The sequence below is a fragment of the Protopterus annectens genome, chromosome 11.part0 (assembly GCF_019279795.1).
Source record: "Protopterus annectens isolate FY-2018-M chromosome 11.part0, PAN1.0, whole genome shotgun sequence".
NCBI lineage: Eukaryota > Metazoa > Chordata > Ceratodontiformes > Protopteridae > Protopterus > Protopterus annectens.
This window is the reverse complement of record NC_056745.1, coordinates 390,270,329-390,292,143: the sequence shown is the minus strand read 5'-3', so window position 1 is coordinate 390,292,143 and position 21,815 is coordinate 390,270,329. Positions and strand designations below refer to the sequence as shown.

Here is a 21,815-nt window from a genome sequence, read left to right as displayed (position 1 = left end):
TTTGCATCTGCGTCATTACATTAAAAATGTTTAAAGTGCATCAGTTGGCTTTTTGGTGGTGTGATTCTTTGCACTGTAGCAGTCACTAGTAAATAAAGGACTGACTTTCATGTATACCAAACTTCACTTAAGTTGGAATAGTGTTATTTTCAAATGTAATGCCATAATTAATAATGTAGCATGTTTCCAAGTGCTGTTCTTGGTTAGATAGCACACATCGTGTTTGGCGGGGGGGGGGGGGGGATCAGTAAGTAGTATTGAACTCCTTGCCCTACTTGAAGTAAAGCACTCCACAAGTTTGCATCTCAAAAACCCTTGCCCCATATAGAGATGAGTGCAGTAGTGGAAAACCTCATGAATGTATTTTTAAGTGTGTTCCTTATACTGCTTGACAAAAAACTGAAAATTCACTGTATTCTTTGAAAGGCAAAATGACTATGTGCTGTAATGTGATACATGAGCACAAAAGAATTATAGTTTTATGCGCTTACGTTACATTCCACGTGTGAATGCTCTGAAATGTGTGATTTTGTTTTCCAAATATTTGTACCGCACAAATTCTCTTGTACTGCTTTATTAGTTCCATATGTTAATGAGAACCTTTACAAAAAGTTTTAACTTCGCTTTTTTTTTCTGTACCTTTCATGTAGGAAGAAGAACACAGGCTTAATGAGGAGAAAATGCAAGAATTAGAAAAGCTGAAATCTTATCTCCAAGAACAAGAGGAGGCTTCCAGAGTCTGGGAAGAAAAAGTTGATAGTTTGCAAAAGGAGCTACAGCAAACACGAGAACAGCTTGAAGAAAACATGCGTCAGCAGCAGGAAAAGGTACTACCATTATGCCATGCATGTGAGCGAGAATTATTTTATTATATTTAGTTAATGTGCTTGTCAGGTAAAGATATGCATCCACCCTCCCAGTATGACCCCCCCCCCTTATTATTCTGTTTTGTTCTCGACTGTAGGAGATGACCTTGTCTGTAGAGTGTGTATTTAGCTAAACTTCATGTTAGCTCTTATGCTTGTTTGTTGTGCACGCACCACTTCTCACTGCTCGACATGTCATGTTTCATAGCCCCATGGTAGCAGTGTGCAACCTTATTCCCTGTTGTAGCTTGATTCCTGTTCATAGTGTTGCATCATTTTTCCATCATGTTTCTTATTTTAAAAATTATCTCCACTTTTTTATGTAACAATATAGCAACTTAATTATAAGTGCTGTTTAGCATATTTGGTTAGCTATTTTTCCTCCACTGATGTGATTAATGGGGAAGAAAAAGAGTTCCATTCATTTTCCTTGCTAGACATCTTGGAATTCTACAAGACTCCCATGAAAAAGGATTGATATTTCATGAACACAGTAGCTAAAGCAGCATAGAGCCTTTCATAGCTTTTCAGTTTTACTGAGCCAGATCGGTAGTAGAACCAGATGTAGATGTGTTTCACTGTATCATAGTTCATTGCTGCGATGGGTTAGTATTTCTAGTAGAAAACATACTTTCACATCAAATTATCTTTTCCCATCTATTTTCTGCTATGGTTGTGTGTCTTCTTGCGTGTATATGTGGATTTGTCTTTATTTATATTTTTAATGTGAAGATGTGTATTTATCAAAGCCTAGTTTGGGCTTGACTGGATGTCCTTCAAGGATGCATCTGCAGTCCTTACAAATGGGTAGTCCTGTCGTCAGGCAGCCCTTCGGTCGGCCGGATTCCAAAGTCTGGGTCTGGCTTCGGCTGGTGTCGCGCTTCACCCGACGTCATAGCTGCAGTTCTTCGGGTATAAAGGCATCAGCCGACGCCATTTTCCTCAGTCTTTCTTGCCGCGTGGCTCAAGCAGAAGCTGTTCGCAAGTGCCGGTCGGTCAGAACCAGAGATTACTACTACCGAATACTACTTCGAAGACTTCTAAAAAGCTAAGTACCCCGTTGGGGACTCTTTCTTGCCTCAGCCGATGTCAGAAAAAGTGAATAACTGTTTAACTTGTGGGAAACAAATACCTCATAAAGATTTCCACTCTTACTGCTTACCTTGTTTAGGCCCAGTCCACGACGTAGCAGCTTGTCTAGCCTGTGCTTCTTTTAAGTGACGGACGCTTAGACGTCGGTCGGAATTTGCAGAACAGTTTTTCGGCTCTGATTTTGCTTATATCATGCCGTCGGATCCTCCGACTTCACAAATAACCAAAAAACGCAGGGAAAAGGACCGACACTCGCGGTCCGCGGTTTCGGCCGAAACCGCGGTTAAGCCAACCACGAGTGTCTCGGTTTCGGCTGAAACCGAGCAAGCGGTTCTTCCCCCAGCCGAAAACATGCCTTCTACCGAGGCCTCTTCTATCCTGGTGGAATCGGCTTCTGAAATCCAACCTGCAGTTGCGGTTTCTCAGGAATTATCAGACACTATTCCCTTGGATATTTCAACCCCTGCACGTGGAGCTGCTAGGCCTCCTGCAGCCATGTCTATTAAGGCCTTTGCCAGGGCTAAAGCAGCCAAAGCTTCAAAAACGGTGCCTGTCAAACCCCCCCTCTCACAGGCCCAGCACCAGTTCCCATATGCTTTCTTTGGCTGAGGATCTCATTTCTTTAATTCGTGGATCCCAACCTCATCCAGACAGGACCTCTCATCCACCTCCAGAGAAGAGGCCTAGAGCAGAGCCCCCAGAGCCAGTATCCACAGATGATTCCTCTGATGACTCAGAACATACAGACCCTCCTGAGGCTCCTTATTCCCCTTACGAAGACTCTGATGCTGAAGAGTCCATTCCTTCAGCCTCTCCACCTGAGGAATTTTCCTTTGGGGAAACCTTGCATGCTATGAGGGAACAATTTCAGTGGCAGGGCCAAGATTTCTCAGACTCCAGAAAAGGCTTAGAACCTTTTTACATTTGCCACAGCATAGGCCTTTAGCTATACCTCCAGTTCTTTCTGTTGTAGATGATGCATTTAATGATGCTTGCACTGCTCCTGATTCATTACCCCCGGCCCCTGCTAAGCCCGATAGGTTCTACAGGGTCCCGGACACTCATCACCATTTATACAAGGCTCCTTTTGCAGATCCAGAGACTATCTCCCAGGGCCCTAAAGCTGTAGCAACTACATCTACTAAAACCCCCCTCCCCTCTGACAGGGAATCCAGGTCCTTAGAGAGATGGGATAAAAAAGTTTACACCTCTGCTACTTTGTCAGCTAGGGCTTTGAACTGCCAATTTCATATGATTCAATATCAAGAGTTTATGCTTGACCAGTTAACTAAAAAGCTGTCCTCTGAAGAATCTTTAGATAAGAAATATGTTCAGGAAATGGTACATAACATACAGCAGGTTAGTAACCATTCTTTAAAATGTGGCTATGATGCACTGGAGGCTTCCTTTAGATCAGCCATGACTGGCACAGTTATCAGGAGACATGCATGGTTAAAAGAGCAGGCATTACCAGACCATGTCAAATCAAAGCTTTTGGATGCACCCATGGACAAAGTCAATTTATTTGGTTCCCCTGCACAGCAGGTACTAAAAAAGATGGAAGAGAAGGCGAAATCTGTACAAACGGTGAAAGATTTCTTACAGGTTCAACCTCCAAGGTTTAGCAGGAACTGGCCCTCCAAGAATTGGTCCTTTCCGGACTCCTCTAAGACACAGAGAGGCAGGAATAGGCATTCAAGAGGCAGAAACCAATCCAGGGTGCCTACAGGGACGCCAGTGGCAAGGTAACAACCAGCGAGGCACGGACGCAGCCACCACCACTACAACAACACAATCACAGTGACTTGGCTGTGGCACGCCTACCAGGGAACAACTGGAAGCACCCTTAGGCGGAAAGCTAGCCTTATTTTCAAAGAACTGGCATTGCATCACAAGGGAAAAATGGATTTTGCAAACTATAGACCAAGGTTACAGGTTCCATTTCCATACTCTACCAGGAAAGAGAGGAATGCCAAACCTACCACCTACTCAAAGGGCAGAAGCTCTAAAGCAAATATCTCAATTATTAAGAATGAGAGCTGTGGAAAAGTTACCATCTATGGAACAAGGAAAGGGATTTTACTCCAGACTCTTCTTGGTACCAAGAAAAGAGAGCAAATGGAGGCCTATTCTCGACCTGTCCGCTTTAAACACATTCCTCATTGTTCCAAAATTCAAAATGCTGACCCTACAGCAGCTTCTTCCCATGCTGGGCAAGGAGTCTTGGCTGGTAACTCTAGATGTCAAGGAGGCATACCTGCACGTCCCCATACGACCAATTTGCAGAAGATACCTCAGATTTCTTGCAGGATCAGAGCATTATCAATTCTCAGCATTGTCCTTTTGCTTATCTACTGCACCCAGAGTGTTCACGAAATGCCTGGCATCAGTAATTGCTCATTGCAGACTTCAGGGGATCCAAATTTATCCCTACCTGGACGACTGCCTGATACAAGCGGACAACAAAAGCAAGCTAACAGAAGACTTACAAAGAGTCATTTACCTGCTGCAAGCCCTGGGATATACACTCAATATAAAAAAGTCAAGGCTGATTCCATCCCAAAGAATAACCTTTCTGGGTGCAGAGCTGGACACATCAAAACAAATGGCATTCCTAACTGCAGAAAAGAAAGAGCAACTACCTCTCTACTTCTTGGCATTAACAAAGCAGAACCATCTAACTGCAAGAAAAGTACTGCAAGCCCTAGGCTTCATGGCATCCTGCATAATTCTGGTCCCTCATGCCAGACTGCATATGAGAAAGCTACAGTGGTACCTAAAGAATTTGTGGTCCCAACACAAGCACAGCCTAGAAACTAAAATTCCAATAATCCCATGCCTGAAGCAAGAGTTCCTATGGTGGGCTCAGGCCTGCCAATCAAACACAGGATTGCCCTTCTGCAACAGTCAACCAAGCCAAACCATCACAACAGATGCCTCAGACCTCGGTTGGGGGGCACACATGCTGGGCAAGTGCATACAAGGCTTATGGACTCAAGACCAGCTGCGCCTGCACATAAATCCAAAGGAAATGCTGGCAGTAAAATTGGCAATCCAGTCATTCAGACCATTTCTCCAAGAAGGTCAGTTGATGATAAGGACGGACAACACCACAGTTATGTGGTACATCAACAAACAGGGAGGCACACATTCATATCCTCTATGACGGCTGGCACTGGACCTATGGGATGTGGCTGTGAGCTACAACATTCAGTTACAAGCAATTTTTGTACTGGGAAAAGAAAACATTCTAGCAGACATATTAAGCAGAACTACCACAGATGCCCACGAATGGATGCTGCATCCAGACATCTTCAAAGCCATCACAAGAGAAGGGGGATTACCACAAATAGACTTATTTGCATCCCCACTCAATCACCAGCTAAAGAAATTCTGCACAAGGAGGTACCACCCACTTGCTTGGAAGGTGGACTCCCTATCTTTCAGTTGGAAAAACCTGACAGCATACGCATTCCCACCACTTCCTTTGATGCACAAGGTGCTTTTGAAGATCAAAGAGGAACATCCAAGGGTCATTCTGATAGCTCCAGACTGGCCAAGACAACATTGGTACCCATTGCTGAGGAGCATGTCTCGGGAACAAATATGGGCACTACCCCTGATCCCATTGCTGTTAACACAGAACAACTACAACATCCTGCATCCAAACCTGAAACCTCTGCAGCTAACTGCCTGGAACATTACATAAGAACAATTAACCCAAATTTATCCCAAAGGGTTAAAGACATAATCCTTGAGGCTCGTAGACCTTCAACAAGAAAGAATTATGCAGCAAAATGGAAAAGATATCTCATTTGGAGTACTGCAAAGGGAGAAGATGTGGCACTGGTAAACATAGCCAACATCCTGGAGTACTTGGCAGAGCTCTTCCATACAGGCCTGTCCTATTCTTCCATCAAGATACATGCATCAGCTATTTCAGCAGAATACAGCTTGGATCCTCCTGTCTTCTCACATCCTCTGCTCAGACAGTTTCTGAGAGGAATTAAAAATGTAAAACCTCCCAGGAAACCACCATTGCCAGCATGGGACTTGAACTTTGTGCTAGAAAAATTGACACTTCCTCCTTTCGAACCAGCAGCAACAGCAAAATTACAATACTTATCCTGGAAGACTGCTTTCCTGCTGGCAATCACCTCAGCAAGAAGGGTTTCTGAACTACAGGCATTAATGGCAGTGCAACCCTTCCTGATCTTCCATCAAGATAGTGTCCATGAGGACAAATCCTACATTTATGCCTAAGGTGGTATCCAGAGTGTCTTTAAATCAGGCTATCCACCTACCCACATTCTTCCCCAACCCACAGAACAGGGGAGAAAGACTGCTGCATACCTTGGATGTACATAGACAATTACGCTACTACCTGGACAGGACCAAGTCCAATAGAAAAACTGACCAGCTTCTGGTAGCATATGCAACAGGAAAGGAAGGAAAACCAATTTCAAAACAGACAATCTCCAAATGGATAGGAAATTGCATTAGATTTTGTTACTCCTACTATGGAAAGAAAACTCCAGAGAACATCAGGCCTCACTCCACAAGGGCTACAGCCACTACCACAGCTTTCTTACGAGGAGTGGCTACCAAGGACATTATAGAGGCTGCTACTTGGACCTCCGTGCATACATTTGCCAAGCATTACAATTTACCTTTATATTCTAGATCCCGAGCAGGTTTTGCCACTGCTGTTTTGCAAGGGATCCTAACTACACCATAACCTCTCCTTTTTTCCTCCTCCCCTAGTTTAGCTATGGTATTCTACCCATTTGTAAGGACTGCAGATGCATCCTTGAAGGACATAGTACAGTTTTGTACCTACCATAAATGTAGATGTCCGATAGGAATGCATCTGCAGTCAGGATTACCCACCTTCCCTCTGTGGTACTCCTAGGGTATTTGCCATCCTTCAGCTAGCTTGGGGATCTATTATGGTGTATTTGTTTGTATATATGTACATACATGCTTATTTTATGTGTTTGCTCTCTACTATTTGGAAACATTGGCATTTATCCAAATTTAGCCATCCAAGAGGGCACCTGGCATCTGGGGCAAGAAACACTGAGGAAAATGGCGTCGGCTGATGCCTTTATACCCGAAGAACTGCAGCTATGACGTCGGGTGAAGCGCGACACCAGCCGAAGCCAGACCCAGACTTTGGAATCCGGCGGACCGAAGGGCTGCCTGACGACAGGACTACCCATTTGTAAGGACTGCAGATGCATTCCTATCGGACATCTACATTTATGGTAGGTACAAAACTGTACTTTATGGACTACATTAGTATGGTAGGATGAATGGAACAAAAGAATCGTACAGGTTAAGCACCATATGGAAGTGTTTTCAAAATTAATTCTGAGAAGAGTAATACTTTCCACTTCTTAGTAATGAAGTGCTATGTATTATTCTTTTTTCATCTATATTCTGCTTCATACTGAAAAAGAACATTTATTTGCTCTGATGTGGACCACTGCACTCTGTATCCTGCAGAAAGAATGCATGTATTTTTTGTGCCTGAATTATACAGCATCATAAAGGCTACACATGGAAAAAGGAGTATGATTGAAACTGTATAAAGGATCATTTCATTTTACAAAAAGGATGACAGCATTTTGCAAATACACCTTCACGTTTCACATGCTCTTTGATCTGTGCTCTCTGTCCATTAAAGTAATTGTCTGAAAGTGGAATATTCCTAACCCTTGGGAAGTACATTAATATGTGTCAGTGCACAAATGGTTGGCTTGTACTGAACTTAACAAATTAATTCTAATTTTTTATTGAGCATTGCAGTGATTGGCTGCATAAGAATGACTTTACTGACTCAGTTGCATTTTTTTTACTTGTGTTTTGGCTTTCCTTCCTGCATCCCTTCAACTTATTCATTCCTTCTGGGGGGAAGCCACACATCCTTGGACTAGATGAGAACCATGCACCCCATTAGTTCCTATTCTAGGAGCCTTACCAGCCCATTCATTCCCCTGGAGGGTAAAAGTCAGGCCTGACTGAGTAGGCCAGATGCTCATCCGATGGCGGTCCCTTCCCAGACCTGACCTCTCCCATACAGATTACTTTTGAACACCACAATGGCGGCTTAGTCAGAGAGGAACTTGCATGCTGACACACTTTCCTACCTCTCTGGCTCTGCTGTGCACTCATCTGGTAAAATAACACAAGCCTGACCAGCGTCTTAATGAGCAATCAACCCCCTACTGGTATTTGTCTGAGATTGGGAGAGCTCTACCTGACATTGCTAAATTAATGCCACATTGTTAAATTACCACTTACCCTTGTTACTCGTGTTCCAGCTGTCATAAGTGCAGTCAAGCACTTTACTTTGACATAATTTTGCTTAACTGCAGTTGCTTTCACCACTCTGGCTGCCAGTATTACACATCAAATACATCACTTATCATAGCAGCTTGCACCACATTACCAATAACATATTACTCCTAATACCAAAAGCAACAGTCTTTGATACATTAAGTAAAACGCAGAGGCAGCAGGTGGATTAAATGCCCGCAGCCATGTGTTTATTACCAATTATTTTCAAATGTCCTTTTAATCTTGATGGAGATGTGCACAAGACAGGAATGTCAGGGAGGTCATTTATTTATTTCTTTCATAGCAAGGCTCTAAACACTACAGAACAGACAGCAATGGCAATATCTGGCCCTTCAATCAAAATACCCACATGCCATAATTCATTTTCATGACGTACTCAATTACTCTGGGCCACCTTACAATCTACCAAGGACCCCCTGCTGAGCTGACAAGTCCCCTGGCAGTGATCCTCTTGGAGCTGTCTGGCCTGTGGGAGATCTAGCTGAAGAGTCATGTGCCCCCCCCCCCCCCCCCCAAACACACACTTACCTTGGCCTCCCTTACCTTTCCTGCCTTCCGCTTACAGGACTGCGACACTGAAAAACCCAGTAGGGAAAAAAAACAGGAAATTCCTCCTCGACCCCTAATGCAGTCACCTTGACGGTCACTGGTTCCTACCACCTTGCTGACCCTAAATTGTCTGATAACTTCCCCAGCTTTTACGAGGGGTTGGGTCAGGTGGCAGAAGCTGCTCATGTTGAAATCAAAAAGACAGGTTTCCTTTGTTCTCTGCCTTTTCAACCCTTTCCCTGGACAGCTTGGCTTCCCCTCACCTCTCTGCCGTATCCTGTCCCTACCTTTTCTTCCACCGTCCCCCGAAACCTGAGTCCGAGCTTACCTGCCTCGGACAAGCTGACAACTTGCTGACACTTGGCTAGCCAGCCGTTATTCTTTATAATGTGTCGAGCTTAGTTTCCTCCTCCACCCACCCCACTCCCCAAAATATGCAAGCTACTGTCACCAAGTCAGGCACATCCTGTCGTACCCAGTCCCTCCAGTACCTGTGCTACTAGTCATAGTCAAGGCTTCATCCCTGTAGTGATACGACCAAGAAGCCAGTTACATTTTTACAGCTTATTCAGGTTATGTAAAGGAAAAAAATAAAGACCTCGTTTTGAGGATATGGATGAAGTTTGTACGCATGTTGTTTCTATACTGTGCTGCTTTCATTTCATATTTCTGTATATCATTCCTTTTGCAAAATATTTTTCCATTGTTCATATGCATTTCTAGGCTAGTAAGAGTGAAATTAAAGATGACATGCTGTGCTTATTGTGTCTGATCTTCATAAGTAATATAAAATGTGCTGTAAGCACAACTTTCATACAGAATAGTATGTTACCATATGCAAGAAAGTGTATTCACTAATTGTATCAGATGCTTGTTGTGGAATAGATGTGGTGGATGCCTACTCTTTTGAAACCAAAAACAGCAGTTGTAGCTCATCTCACATTTGCACGGTTTTCTTCAACAGACAGTTTTGGAAAGTTTAAAACCTCTCCATGGGCACATTGTTGAACATATCTTACTGTGAAGTGAATAAGCTGCTTATTTTCTACTACTAAATGTTCTCTTAGTCAGCAACATGAATGTCATTCTGTCATTGTCCATGTTGGTGTGAATGTCCTCAGACGTACCTCCCTGGACTACATGAGAAGAGACATGAAGGAGCTGGCTGATCTTGTAGCCCAGTCAGGTATGACCCTAGCCCTGGGTCACATCCTGCCATCACCCAGAATGATACCACAGTACAAAGACAAAATGACTGACTTCAATAATTGGCTAAGCTACTGGTGTTATTCTAAGGGGATCCAGTATTTGTCTGCCTGAGACGACATGATCGACAGACCACGATGCTTTGCCAGAGATGGCCTGCACCTGTCGCCCTTGGGATTCCGGAAACTGGCTAATGCTGTTGCCACCCCTGTAGTGCCTTTTTTAGGCAAGGTTCAAATGACAAACTCACCACCGTAACAGGTACAAGCAAGCAAAGTCTGAGGGTAATGCTACTCAATGCTAGAAGTCTAAACCTCAGGCACTCCTTAAAATGGAGAACATCGACATCTGTGCAGTGACAGAGACCTGGTTCAAGGCTCCAAAGAGCACCCCCTGCATTACCAGGCTATAATACATACCACACCTTTTGGCTACCTAACCTGGACCGAAACACTAAAGGCAGAGGCGTGTCCATGTTCATTAAGGATAATTCACACCTCCAGGCTAGTTGCTCAGCATAATGCATCTGAGATTATCCAAGTGCAACTAACTCTGGGCAAGACCGCAATCCAAATTGTAGCTTGTTACAGATCCCCCTCCATGCCCCAGGATTCCCACTCCTCATTTCTTGATACACTGGAAAATATTAGGATACAACCTAACACCCTAATAATGGGCAATTTCAACTACCCCACCATTAACCGGGAAAACTACTCACGTACCAACTCTCTTGCTCAGTGTTTTCTGGAATTCATAAATTCCAACCTTGGCTCAACTTATCCACACCCCACCAGGGGCAGCAGTATCCTAGATCTGGTCATTACCAACATGGGCAACTGGTGTTCCACACGAGAGGTCAGTTCCTCGTTGGTCAGATCCGACCAAAAGCTAATCACCCTAGACATCCACATCCCACCCCCACCCCCATTAGGGAAACCACCGTAAAAAATTTCTCCAAAGCCAACTTCACGCTTTTTAAGACAGAAGTGGCAAACTTCATGACATCCATGCAGATGGACAATAGAGGTGTGACTGCTGAATCCTACACAAATGCACTTTATCAGCACTCACACGAGTGGATGGCTCATGCAATCCCTAACAGAACCAAGATGCTATCCTCCAAAAAAAGGAAGCCAATCTGGTGGTCCCCCTGCCATAAACAAACTCTACAACAGAAGAAAGAAACTGTTGCAAAAAAAGAGTAAAATCCCATGATTGGAGGAACTCCCTGGTCAGCCTCAGTAAAATGCTGAGATCCCTCATAAACTCCTCCAAAGCTAGTTACGAAAACAAAATTGCCACTGATTCTGAGTTACAGCACAATGGCACTAAATATACAGAACCAGCTGACATTGCCAACATCATGGCAGATAGGTTCAGTGCTAACTTTACTCCCCTCTCACCCCTAAAGGGCCCATCTCTATACCGGAAGAATGCAGAGTTCCTGTAATCACAGCTGCACAGGTAAAAACCACGCTCTCCAAAGCCAAGAACATAGCATCCATGGGACCTGACAGCATCCCAGGCTGCATTCTACATGAACTGCAGAACGAACTGGCACCCCACCTAAGTACCATGTTCAGTCATAGCCTCACTTCAGGCTTTGTGCCCACTGAATGGCACACAGTGACAGTTATCCCACTCCACAAATGGGGAGCCACCACGGACCCCAGGAACTACTGCCCCATTAGCCTGACAAGCCTGGTCTGCAAGGCTATGGAGCGTATCATCATGGAACTTATAAACAATGACAGTGGTAATCTCCAAACTCTGGACCCCACCCAGTTCGCATTTGTGAAAGGCAGATCACGTCTCCTAAACCTGATAGACTTCTTTGAAGCAGTCATCAAAGCCGTAGATGAGGGTAAGGTGGTTCACACAGCCTATCTAGATCTCGCCAAGCCTTTCGACACCATCCCCCACTCTGGAATTATAGATAAACTCACTAAACTAGGTATAAATCCCTATATCAAAGATGGGTTGCCAGCTGGCTCCCTGACGGAACCCACACTGTGAAAGTAGCAGACTCCAAATCCGACTTCAGACCAGTGACAAGTGGAGTACCACAGGGTTCAGTCCTGGGTCCTCTCCTATTTGGTATCTACTTCTCAGAAGTACAGGCTAACACAGAAGTTCTTTTGCTAATGAAGTTCACAGATGACTGCAAACTAGGAGCCATAATCGAAACTCCTAATGATGTGGACATCCTGCAAAAGGGCCACACTGAGACAGATGCCTGGTGTCAAAGTCATGGCCTCAAGCTCAATGCCAGAAAGTGCATTGTCATCCCTTTTGGTAAAAACTCTGTACCCATGAACTACCACATAGGCGGTAGTCTACTTGTCACCGAAAGTTTGATAAGGGACCTTGGGACACAGGTGGACAGTAGTCTCTTCTTTGATAATCACATTGCCACAGTAGTCAGGAAATCCTTCGACATGGCACACCTCATCACAAAAGGTTTCTCATCCAGGAAAAAAGAGGTCATTGTTCCCCTCTACTCGTCACTCATTAGACCCATTATAGAGTGCAATGCCCCTTTTGGTATGTACCTCACAAGACATCTGTAACAACTAGAAAGGCCACAGAAATACCTCACAAAGAGGATTACTGGCATCAAACAGATGCCCTACACAGACCATCTCAAAAAACTCTAGCTTTACTCTGTCGTATATTGCCTACTCAGAGGCGATCTCTGCCTAACATACAAAGCTATGTCAAACCCAGAGCTGTTGGACATGCTCCATTTAAAGAAATCCCAATCCCTCCAAGCTACGTGCTCTAGGGACCTAAACCTTGTCACCACAATAAACAGAACATGCTGGAGGGATAGATTCTTGTCCCAGAGACTTCCCTTACTCTGGAACAAACTACCTATCTATATCAAACAAAGATCCTCATTAGCACTTTTCAAGAAAAATCTTGATGATTGGATGGGAGATAGGAAATTCACCCCGTGGATCACTTCTGTGGCTCTGCTCGACGGGTACAGGAGAATAATCTTCTTGGGTGGCGAAAGCCAGGGTACCTTTTTGGCTAGGTTTATATAGGCCTTAGGGCCAGTAGCCTAGTTACCTACCTATGAACATACCAAAGGTGAGCAAGCAGGACATGTGCCAACAGAACAAGGGAGCAGTCCTGAAGTTCCATTCCTGCTTCCACTGAAGAGCTGTGGCAGGGATGGGGCATGTGCTCCTGACTGCTGTGAGCAATGTATCGGAGCTGCCCCTGTTTTTTTATTTTTTGACTTTTCCATTGAAGAGCTGCAGCAGAGAGGGCATGTATGTCTTTGGGGTGTGTGCGCACTCTAGACTGCCATAAGCAGTCTGTCGGAGCTGCTGGGGTTTTTTTGCTGCTCTTTTTGAGCAAGGGGGTGGGGGCAGTAGCTCAGGGACTGGCACAGGGTGCTGGTTGAGCCAGCTGTACCTCAGTTGTTAGTAATAAGAAAAAAAAACAAAAACAGACCCAGCTTGCAGTTTTCACATCAGACTAATACAGTAAGATACAGCAAGATCAAATTGTTGGAGGTGAATTTAAGTCAGGGGGACTTCCTAGATCTGTGACACATTGCTTTACTATTTTACCTACAGTACTTTACCTTTTTATGGAGGAGTAAGTGGGTGGGGAGAAAGTGGTAATCTGCAGCCCCCCTTTAGCAGATGTACTTTTAAGGTAATCCTTAAAATGAAAGCAGTTTTTGCCTTTCTTAAAGTGTTTATGTATATTTATGTTGGGCGACCACGGTGGTGCAGCAGTTAGCGTTGCCGCCTCACAGCAAGAGGTTCTCCGGTTTGATCCTTGGCTACGGTGCCTTCTGTGCGGAGTCTGCATGTCCTCCCTGTGGTCGCATAGGTTTCCTCCGGGTGCTCCGGTTTCCTCCCACATCCCAAAGACATGCTGTAGGTGTGAGTGTGTGTGTGCCTTCTGTGGAAGGTTGGGCGCCGGGCTGACAACTCGACACTGTAAAACTCCACTGCCAATCATGAGTGGACAGTTGATCCGCTGTGGCGACCCCTAACCGGGAAAAGCCGAAAGAAGAAGATGTGTGTGTGTGTGTCTGTGTGTGTGTGTCTGTGTGTGTGTGTCTGTGTGTGTGTGTCTGTGTGTGTGTGTCTGTGTGTGTGTGTGTGTGTCTGTGTGTCTGTGTGTCTGTGTGTCTGTGTGTCTGTGTGTCTGTGTGTGTGTGTGTGTGTGTGTGTGTGTCTTCGTGTAGATGCTGGGCTGGATCCAGCACAAGGCGGCTTAGACAGCTGACTAGGGGTCCCAGTGTGGCCTAACAAACATTAAAAATCAACTTCTTGCTAATCTGTGAGCGAGTCACATCTTATCTGTTTAAAAAAAGTAAATTAATAAAACCACTACTTGCTACTTTCAGTATGCAAGCTACATCAACCCCATTTGAAAATAAAAAAATATTTAAAAAACTGCTTGCTATATTCAGCAGATGAGCAACATCTGCAGTCCTTTTGTGTGTTCCATTGGCTCAAATGACTCCCTGAGGTAAAATCAGAAGCATGCTATTTTGCTGCTTGTTGCGAGTGTCAGCAAAATGATCTTGAATTTTCTTTTTTTCATATGCAGCACCAGGACTTATTTTGTAGCTGTGCTGGCTACAGAATGGTATCACATCTGGTCACCTGAATCTGTGGATGTTCTTCGTGTTTCACTGTTGCAGTCATCACATTTGGGTTATCTTGCAGTAGCCCTCAGTCGGTCTGATTATCAAAGTAATGGGTCCTGCTAATTGCTTTAGTATTGGTCCCCACCCTCCCTCCCTTTTGGTGTCTTGTTGATGTTCTTCATCTCACATTGCTGCAGTCCTAACACTTGGGTAGTCCGCTGTCCCAGTCGGCCCGAATACCAAAGTATAAGGCTGACATCGGTCAAGGCGCATTTGACTGACATCAGGACGTCAGGGTACAAATGCGCATGACCGACGTCATATCCTCAGTCTTTTTTGCCGCATGGTCCGATGCAGAAGCAGTATTGCGAGTGCAGGTTGGTGTTCTGAAATTTTCTGAAGTCGGAGTTTCAGACCGAATCAAAGTTGGCTAAGTACCACGTTGGGGAATATTTTGTTTTTTTCTTGCCTCAGTATTTAACCGGATGTCAGAAAAAGTGAATAACTGTATTTCTTGTGGGAAACAGATACCTCATAGAGATTACCATACATTGTGTATACCTTGCTTAGGGCCTGAGCACGGCGTTGTTGGCTGTCGCTCTTGTGCTAGATTTAACAAACGCACTATTAAGAGAAGATTAGATTGTGCCAGGTTAGTTTTGGGAAGCGTTGTAATTACAACATGCCGTCGGATGCTCCGGCGCCGCTTCGTCTAAAAGCGCAAAGACAAAGCAGCGAAGCCTAGGGTGGAAGAACCGTCTGTCCCGAGCGTCGGTTCTTTAGAGGGCTCAGTGGAGCGGTGGTTCTACCAGAAGTTCCTCTGGATTCTCAGGGAGAGACTTTACTGTTACAAGATGTGTCCTCTCAGGAGGTAGGCCAGGCTGAAGGGGCTTCTCAGGTAGCTGTTCTCCCCTCCCTTTCTAAGGTGGTTAGGCCCTCCCCTTCTGTTTCCAAGGCTCCTTCTAGAGGCCGGCCAGGGTTAACTTCAGTGGGGGTCTCCCCTAGTTCTTCAGGGTCTCTGCCTAAGAAACATATGCTTAAAATGGCAGAAGATTTGATTACTATGATTAGAGGTTCTTTACCCCCCCCCCCTGATAAGAGGCCTAGGGTGGAACCTGAGCTTGAGAGTTTTGAGCAGTGTTCGGAGGCTTCTGAGTCTTCGGCTGAAGACTTGCAGGAGTATCCTCCTTATTCTGATTCTGATGTAGATGACTCTACACCTTCGGCTTCTCCTCCTGAGGATTTTTCTTTTTCAGAGACTCTTCATTCCATGAGGGAGCATTAAATTTCTCTGATTCTAGGAAAAGGCTTAGGGAATTTTTGTTTCTACCCCAGCATAGGCCTTTAGCTATACCTCCTGTTCTGGATGTGGTAGAGGATGTTTTTGCAGAGGCTTCCCTGAACCCTGATTCTTTGCCTCCTGCCCCAGTTAAACCGGACAGGTATTATAGGGTGCCTGCAGCTCATAAGTATCTTTTTAAGAGTCCTAGGGCAGACCCAGAAACTGTTTCTCAGGGCCCTAAAGGTGTTAAGGCTTCTGTTGTTAAAAATCCTGTTCCTTCTGATAAAGAGGCAAGGGCTTTGGATAGATGGGGGAAAAAGGTGTATACTTCTTCCACTTTAGCCATGAGGGCTTTGAATTGCCAGTTTCACATGTTGAAATACCAAAATTATCTCCTTTCACAATTGAAGTCTAAGGTGGATGCTCTGGCGGAAGGTATTGAGTGTAAAGAGTTGCAGGATTTGGTTCATGTTTCTGAACAGGTGGGTAAGCATTCCTTGCAATGTGGTTTTGATGCTGTACAGGCCTCTTCGAGGGTGGCAGCCACTGGTTCTGTTCTTCGCAGGCACGCCTGGCTGAGGGATCAGAATTTAGCTGAACATGTAAAGACAAGGATTTTAGATGCTCCTTTACAATCTGATGTGTTATTTGGTGCCTGTGGAAGCAGTTTTAAAGAAAATGGAGGACAAGGCTAAGTCTATGCAGACTGTTAAAGATTTTTGCAGGTTCAGCCTCCAAAGTTTAGTAGAAATTGGCCTACTAAGGGGTGGACTTATCCTTCTTATGATTCTCAGTCTAGGGGTAGATCTAGACGTGGTAGGGGCAGAGCTCAAGGTTCTTTTAGGCCTAGAACAGGCAGTTCGCCTGCCCAGTCTTCTGGTGAGGGCAGGGGTCAGTCCTTTCGTAAGCAGACCCAATGACTTGCCTTTTCAGCTGCCAGAGCCTTCTCGTCTGGCAGCACCTTTGGGAGGAAGGCTGGCACTTTTCAAAGAAAATTGGAGTGTTATTACCCAAGACAGATGGGTATTGGATATCGTTCACCACGGTTACAGGTTTTATTTCCATACCTTGCCTCCTTTCAAAGGCATGCCAGACATTCCTCCTATACAAAGAAAAGAGGCTCACAAGCAAATTTCTCTGTTGCTCCAGATAGGGGCCATTCAGCGGTTCCTGTGCCAGAAAGGGGCCTAGGATTTTATTCTCGCCTGTTCCTAGTACCAAAAAGGGGAACACGTGGAGACCAATTTTGGATTTGTCTATCCTCAACACTTATTTGGACATTCCCAAGTTCAAAATGTTGACGTTACAACAGCTTTTACCTCTGCTGGGCAAAGATCACTGGATGGTAACTTTAGATCTCAAGGAGGCTTACCTTCATGTGCCTATCAGGCTCAGTTGCAGGAAGTATCTGCGTTTCGAGCTGGAAATTCACATTATCAGTTCTCTGCATTGCCCTTTGGCTTATCTACTGCCCAGAGTATTCACAAAAGTTCTGGCTCCAGTTGTAGCTTTTTCAGGCTAAAAGGAATACAAATCTATCCTTACTTGGACGACTGTCTGATTCTGGCTCAAGAAAAGGACGAGCTTCTTCAGCATCTGGAATATGTGATAGCAGTGCTAAGATGCCTGGGGTATTCTGTGAACGAAATAAAGTCCAGTCTAGTACCCTCTCAAGACATGTGCTTTCTGGGTGTGAGACTGAATACAGCAGCCCAGATGGCCTTTTTAACCCCGGACAAACAAAAGAGTCTATCCCTTTACTTCCATCAACTATCTCATCAGTCCGTGCTGGCTGCAAGGACAGTCCTTCAAGCATTAGGGTTCATGGCATCTTGTATTCTGGTGCTTCCCAATGCCAAACTGCATATGAGGAAGCTGCAATGGTATCTCAAAAATGTATGGACACAGCACTGCCAGGATTTGGACACTGTCATTCCAATAATACCTTGCATTCAAAAGGAATTTTTGTGGTGGGCTCAGGAATGTCACCTAAACAAGGGACTCTCTGTGACCCGGCCAGAGGCGAGTCAGATTCTAACGACAGATGCCTCAGACATAGCTTGGGGAGCTCATCTGAATGGAAAGTGGATACAGGACAAGTGGCCTGCCAGACTACAGCATCTACATATCAACATGAAGGAGATGTTAGCAGTCCAGTTTGCATTAATGGCTTTCAAGGAGTTACTTCTTCCTGGGCAGGTGTTGATTCTAACAGACAACACAACTGTCATGTGGTACATCAACAAGCAAGGGGGAACACATTCTTATCCTCTATGCAGGCAAGCAATGATTTTGTGGGAGACTGCGCTCAGCTTGCAGCTAAATCTACAGGCAAGGTTTCTGCCAGGAGCACAGAACTCCTTAGCAGATGTGTTAAGCAGGCAAATCATGGATCCCCACGAGTGGAAACTGGATCTTCATGTATTTCGACAATTGACAGTGTCCTGGGGAACTCCAGACATAGATCTGTTCGCTTCTCCACTAAACCACCAGCTGCCAAAGTTTTGGACGAAAAGGTTTCATCACACAGCTTGGAAAGTGGATGCTCTTTCGTTCAGTTGGGAAAATCTTCATGTGTATGCCTTTCCACCTCTGCCTCTCCTCCCGAAGGTACTCCTAAAGGTCAGACAAGACAAGCCAAGGATGATTTTGATAGCTCCAGATTGGCCTCGGCAACACTGGTACCCATTACTGAGGAATCTGGTAAGGAAGCCTCCATGGCCTTTACCTTTAATTCCACACCTTTTGTCTCAGAGGGACGGTCATCTTCTCAATGTCAAGCTTCACTCTCTTCATCTAACAGCCTGGCATATTCTGTTTTGAACCACAGCAGGTCTCAACTTCCTCAACAAGTTTTGAATGTGATTATGGAAGCCAGAAGACCTAGTACGGCGTAAAGTGTATGCAGAAAAATGGAAGAGATTTTGTTTTGTTTTGGAGTGCAGCAAAGGATTTGGATGTTTCTGAGCCTAATTTGAGTGTGGCTCTTCAATATCTTACTGAGTTATTGGACAAAGGTTTGTCTTTCTCTTCCATTAAGATTCATGCTGCAGCAATTTCAGCTCACTATGATTGTGACCCACCATTGTTTTCTCATTCTTTGTTCAAGCAATTTCTTAGAGGGGCAAAGAATATAAGACCCCCGTAGAGCTCCTACTCCTGCTTGGGACCTCAATTTTGTGTTGGAGAAACTTACTCTACAACCTTTTGAGCCTCGGCTACTGCTGAATTGAAATACTTGTCATGGAAGACTGCCTTTTTGTTGGCCATTACTTCTGCAAGAAGGGTTTCTGAATTGCAGGCCCTTATGGCGGTTGAGCCTTTTTGATTTTTCATAAGGATAGGGTATCATTACGTACTAATCCTTCATTTATGCCTAAGGTGGTTTCTAGTGTGGCTTTAAACCAAACTATTCATTTGCCTACTTTTTATGCAGATCCCCAAAATAAGGCGAAAAGATTTTGCACACCTTAGATGTACACAGGCAGTTGCGTTATTATTTAAGCAGGACTAGGGATTTTAGGCAGTCTCAGCAGTTGTTTGTTTCTTTTGCTTTGAGTTCCCAGGGCAAGCCTGTGTCAAAACAAACTATATCTAAGTGGATTGGGTTTTGCATTGCATTCTGTTATTCCCATCATGGCAAGGAGATTCCAGCTGGGATTAGGCCTCATTCCACGAGGGCTACTGCCACTTCAACAGCATTTCTAAGGGGTGGCAACTAAGGATATTTTGGAGGCAGCTACTTGGAGTTCAGTGCATACTTTCTCCAAGCATTACCACCTTCCTCTCTATTCTAAATCCAGGGCTGGTTTTGCCACTGCTGTGTTGCAGGGCATTTTGGCAGCTCCTGCTTCATTATAGTTTAGCCATCCTCCCTTACCTCTGCTTTGGGATTCTACCCAAGTGTTAGGACTGCAGCAATGTGAGATGAAGAACATAGTACAGTTTTGTACCTACCATAAATGTAGATGTTCAAGATCCACATTGCTGCAGTCCAATTTACCTCCCTCCTTCCCTCTGTGTTTAGGGGTGGTTGTGTGGGTGGGGTTCTATTTTTGAAAATTTGTATATATTGTACATATATTAGGTACAGGAGTGTTTGGTGTTTTTTGGTTTTGGCCTTATCTTTTTAGGGTCTTCTGACATCTGGGGCAAGAAAAGACTGAGGTTATGACGTCGGTCATGCGCATTTGTACCCTGACGTCCTGATGTCAGTCAAATGCGCCTTGACCGAAGTCAGCCTTATACTTTGGTATTCGGGCCGACTGGGACAGCGGACTACCCAAGTGTTAGGACTGCAGCAATGTGGATCTTCGAACATCTACATTTATGGTAGGTACAAAACTGTACTTTATACTTAGTGGCTTTGCAGTTATCCGTCCCTACCGTAAATTTGATCTGGGGCACTCCTACCAGTCTATTGTCATTAGCTCATTCTACCTAATACAGAGAGAACATCTGAGAAGACCTTCTGTTCCTCCTTTCTCCCTTTCTTAAAGAAAAAAAAATTGCCTGAATCTCCTTGTGTTTTGACTGTGCTTCTGAAACATTTTGGAAATTTAGAGTATATTTTAGTGCATTTAGTATAACTGTGTTTGCCTTAATATTGCTGCAACTCAAGTGTTCTAGGTTGCACTGCATCTGAATTGTTTGTGTGTCTTAGCTGCTTTTCTGTGTATATATATATATATATATATATATATATATATATATATTTAGACTTCACTGTATATATAGACTAGTTACTTATTTTACTTTATTACTGCCTCTTAAATCGTTTTTCAGTTGTGCAATTGCCTTGCTTCATTTAAAAAGTTTTAAATTGCTAATTTTGTACAGTTTTAATTGCATCTACTGTTTAGGACTACACACTCAAGTGTGTTAGACTTTTCTGTGTTTATTTACTGTATTATTGCATTGTTTAGCCTGTTTTAACCAAAAAAAAAAAAAATACTATCTTGTTTGCTCGTTTCCCACCTTTCCTAGCCAGTATAGTCCAGATCCCAGGCTTTGCTTGTCTCAGGACTTATTTTTTTGTGTTCAGAGCTATCCAAACCTTGCTGTGGTAGAGGGAAGTCATACTGATTACCAGTGGGAGTGGTGAGCATTGTACTGCCTGTCTAACACTAGAGGAGTGGTTTCCAGCTCTGAAATTGTAATTTTATTAGCCTTTTTGGGCTGAGTTCTATTTCTTTCAACTTTCTGGCTTACAAACGTGTGTGTTTGCACATTTTTTGCATCGTGCAGCACTGCGGGACTGCTGTTAAACTATTCCGGGTGCCAGAAAGTCTGCTCTTCAAATTTTCCCTTAGAACTAGCTGGTTTCCCAGTAGTAGCACTAAACTCTGAACCCCTGTGACTTAACACTTGCTCTAGAACCTGCTGGAAAGCACTAGGAAGCCTGAAACTGATACAAACACACAACTCTCCTTGTCAATAAGGAGAAATTAATAGTAGGCACTAAACATCCTATAATTGCAAAGTACCCTACAAAGGTAATGGAAAACGGCTCTTGTACTTTACAAAAAAAGCACCTAAACAAAAGCACCTAAACAGGCATGTCCAAGGGTCAGCTTCCGGTGATTTCTCCTGTCCTCCTGGTGAATCTGGGCATACTGGGGCAATGCGGCAACTGCCTCATGTACACAGACAACCCTCTCCTCCTACCACCCAACACTACACCCTGCGAGAGATGCACTACAAACTGGAAACAAAGCTCTCTCCGGCCAAGATTGTGCTAGACAGTCAAGTGGAGAAGGTCAACACTTGCACTACACCTCAAGCAACTCATAGCCCTTCAAAACCCACACCATCAACACCCACACATAGCAACACT

At 44.3% G+C, this 21,815-nt stretch overlaps 1 protein-coding gene across 2 annotated transcripts in view; it reads left to right on the top strand.

The window, feature by feature from the left end:
- Positions 1–21,815, top strand: part of GOLGB1 (golgin B1) — a 1,744,011-nt gene that overhangs the window by 1,067,520 nt on the left and 654,676 nt on the right. For both annotated transcript variants that reach the window (XM_044087881.1, XM_044087880.1), the window contains exon 7: positions 651–827. In XM_044087881.1, coding sequence (XP_043943816.1) covers positions 651–827 — 177 coding nt within the window. The remainder of the gene's footprint in view (positions 1–650; positions 828–21,815) is intronic.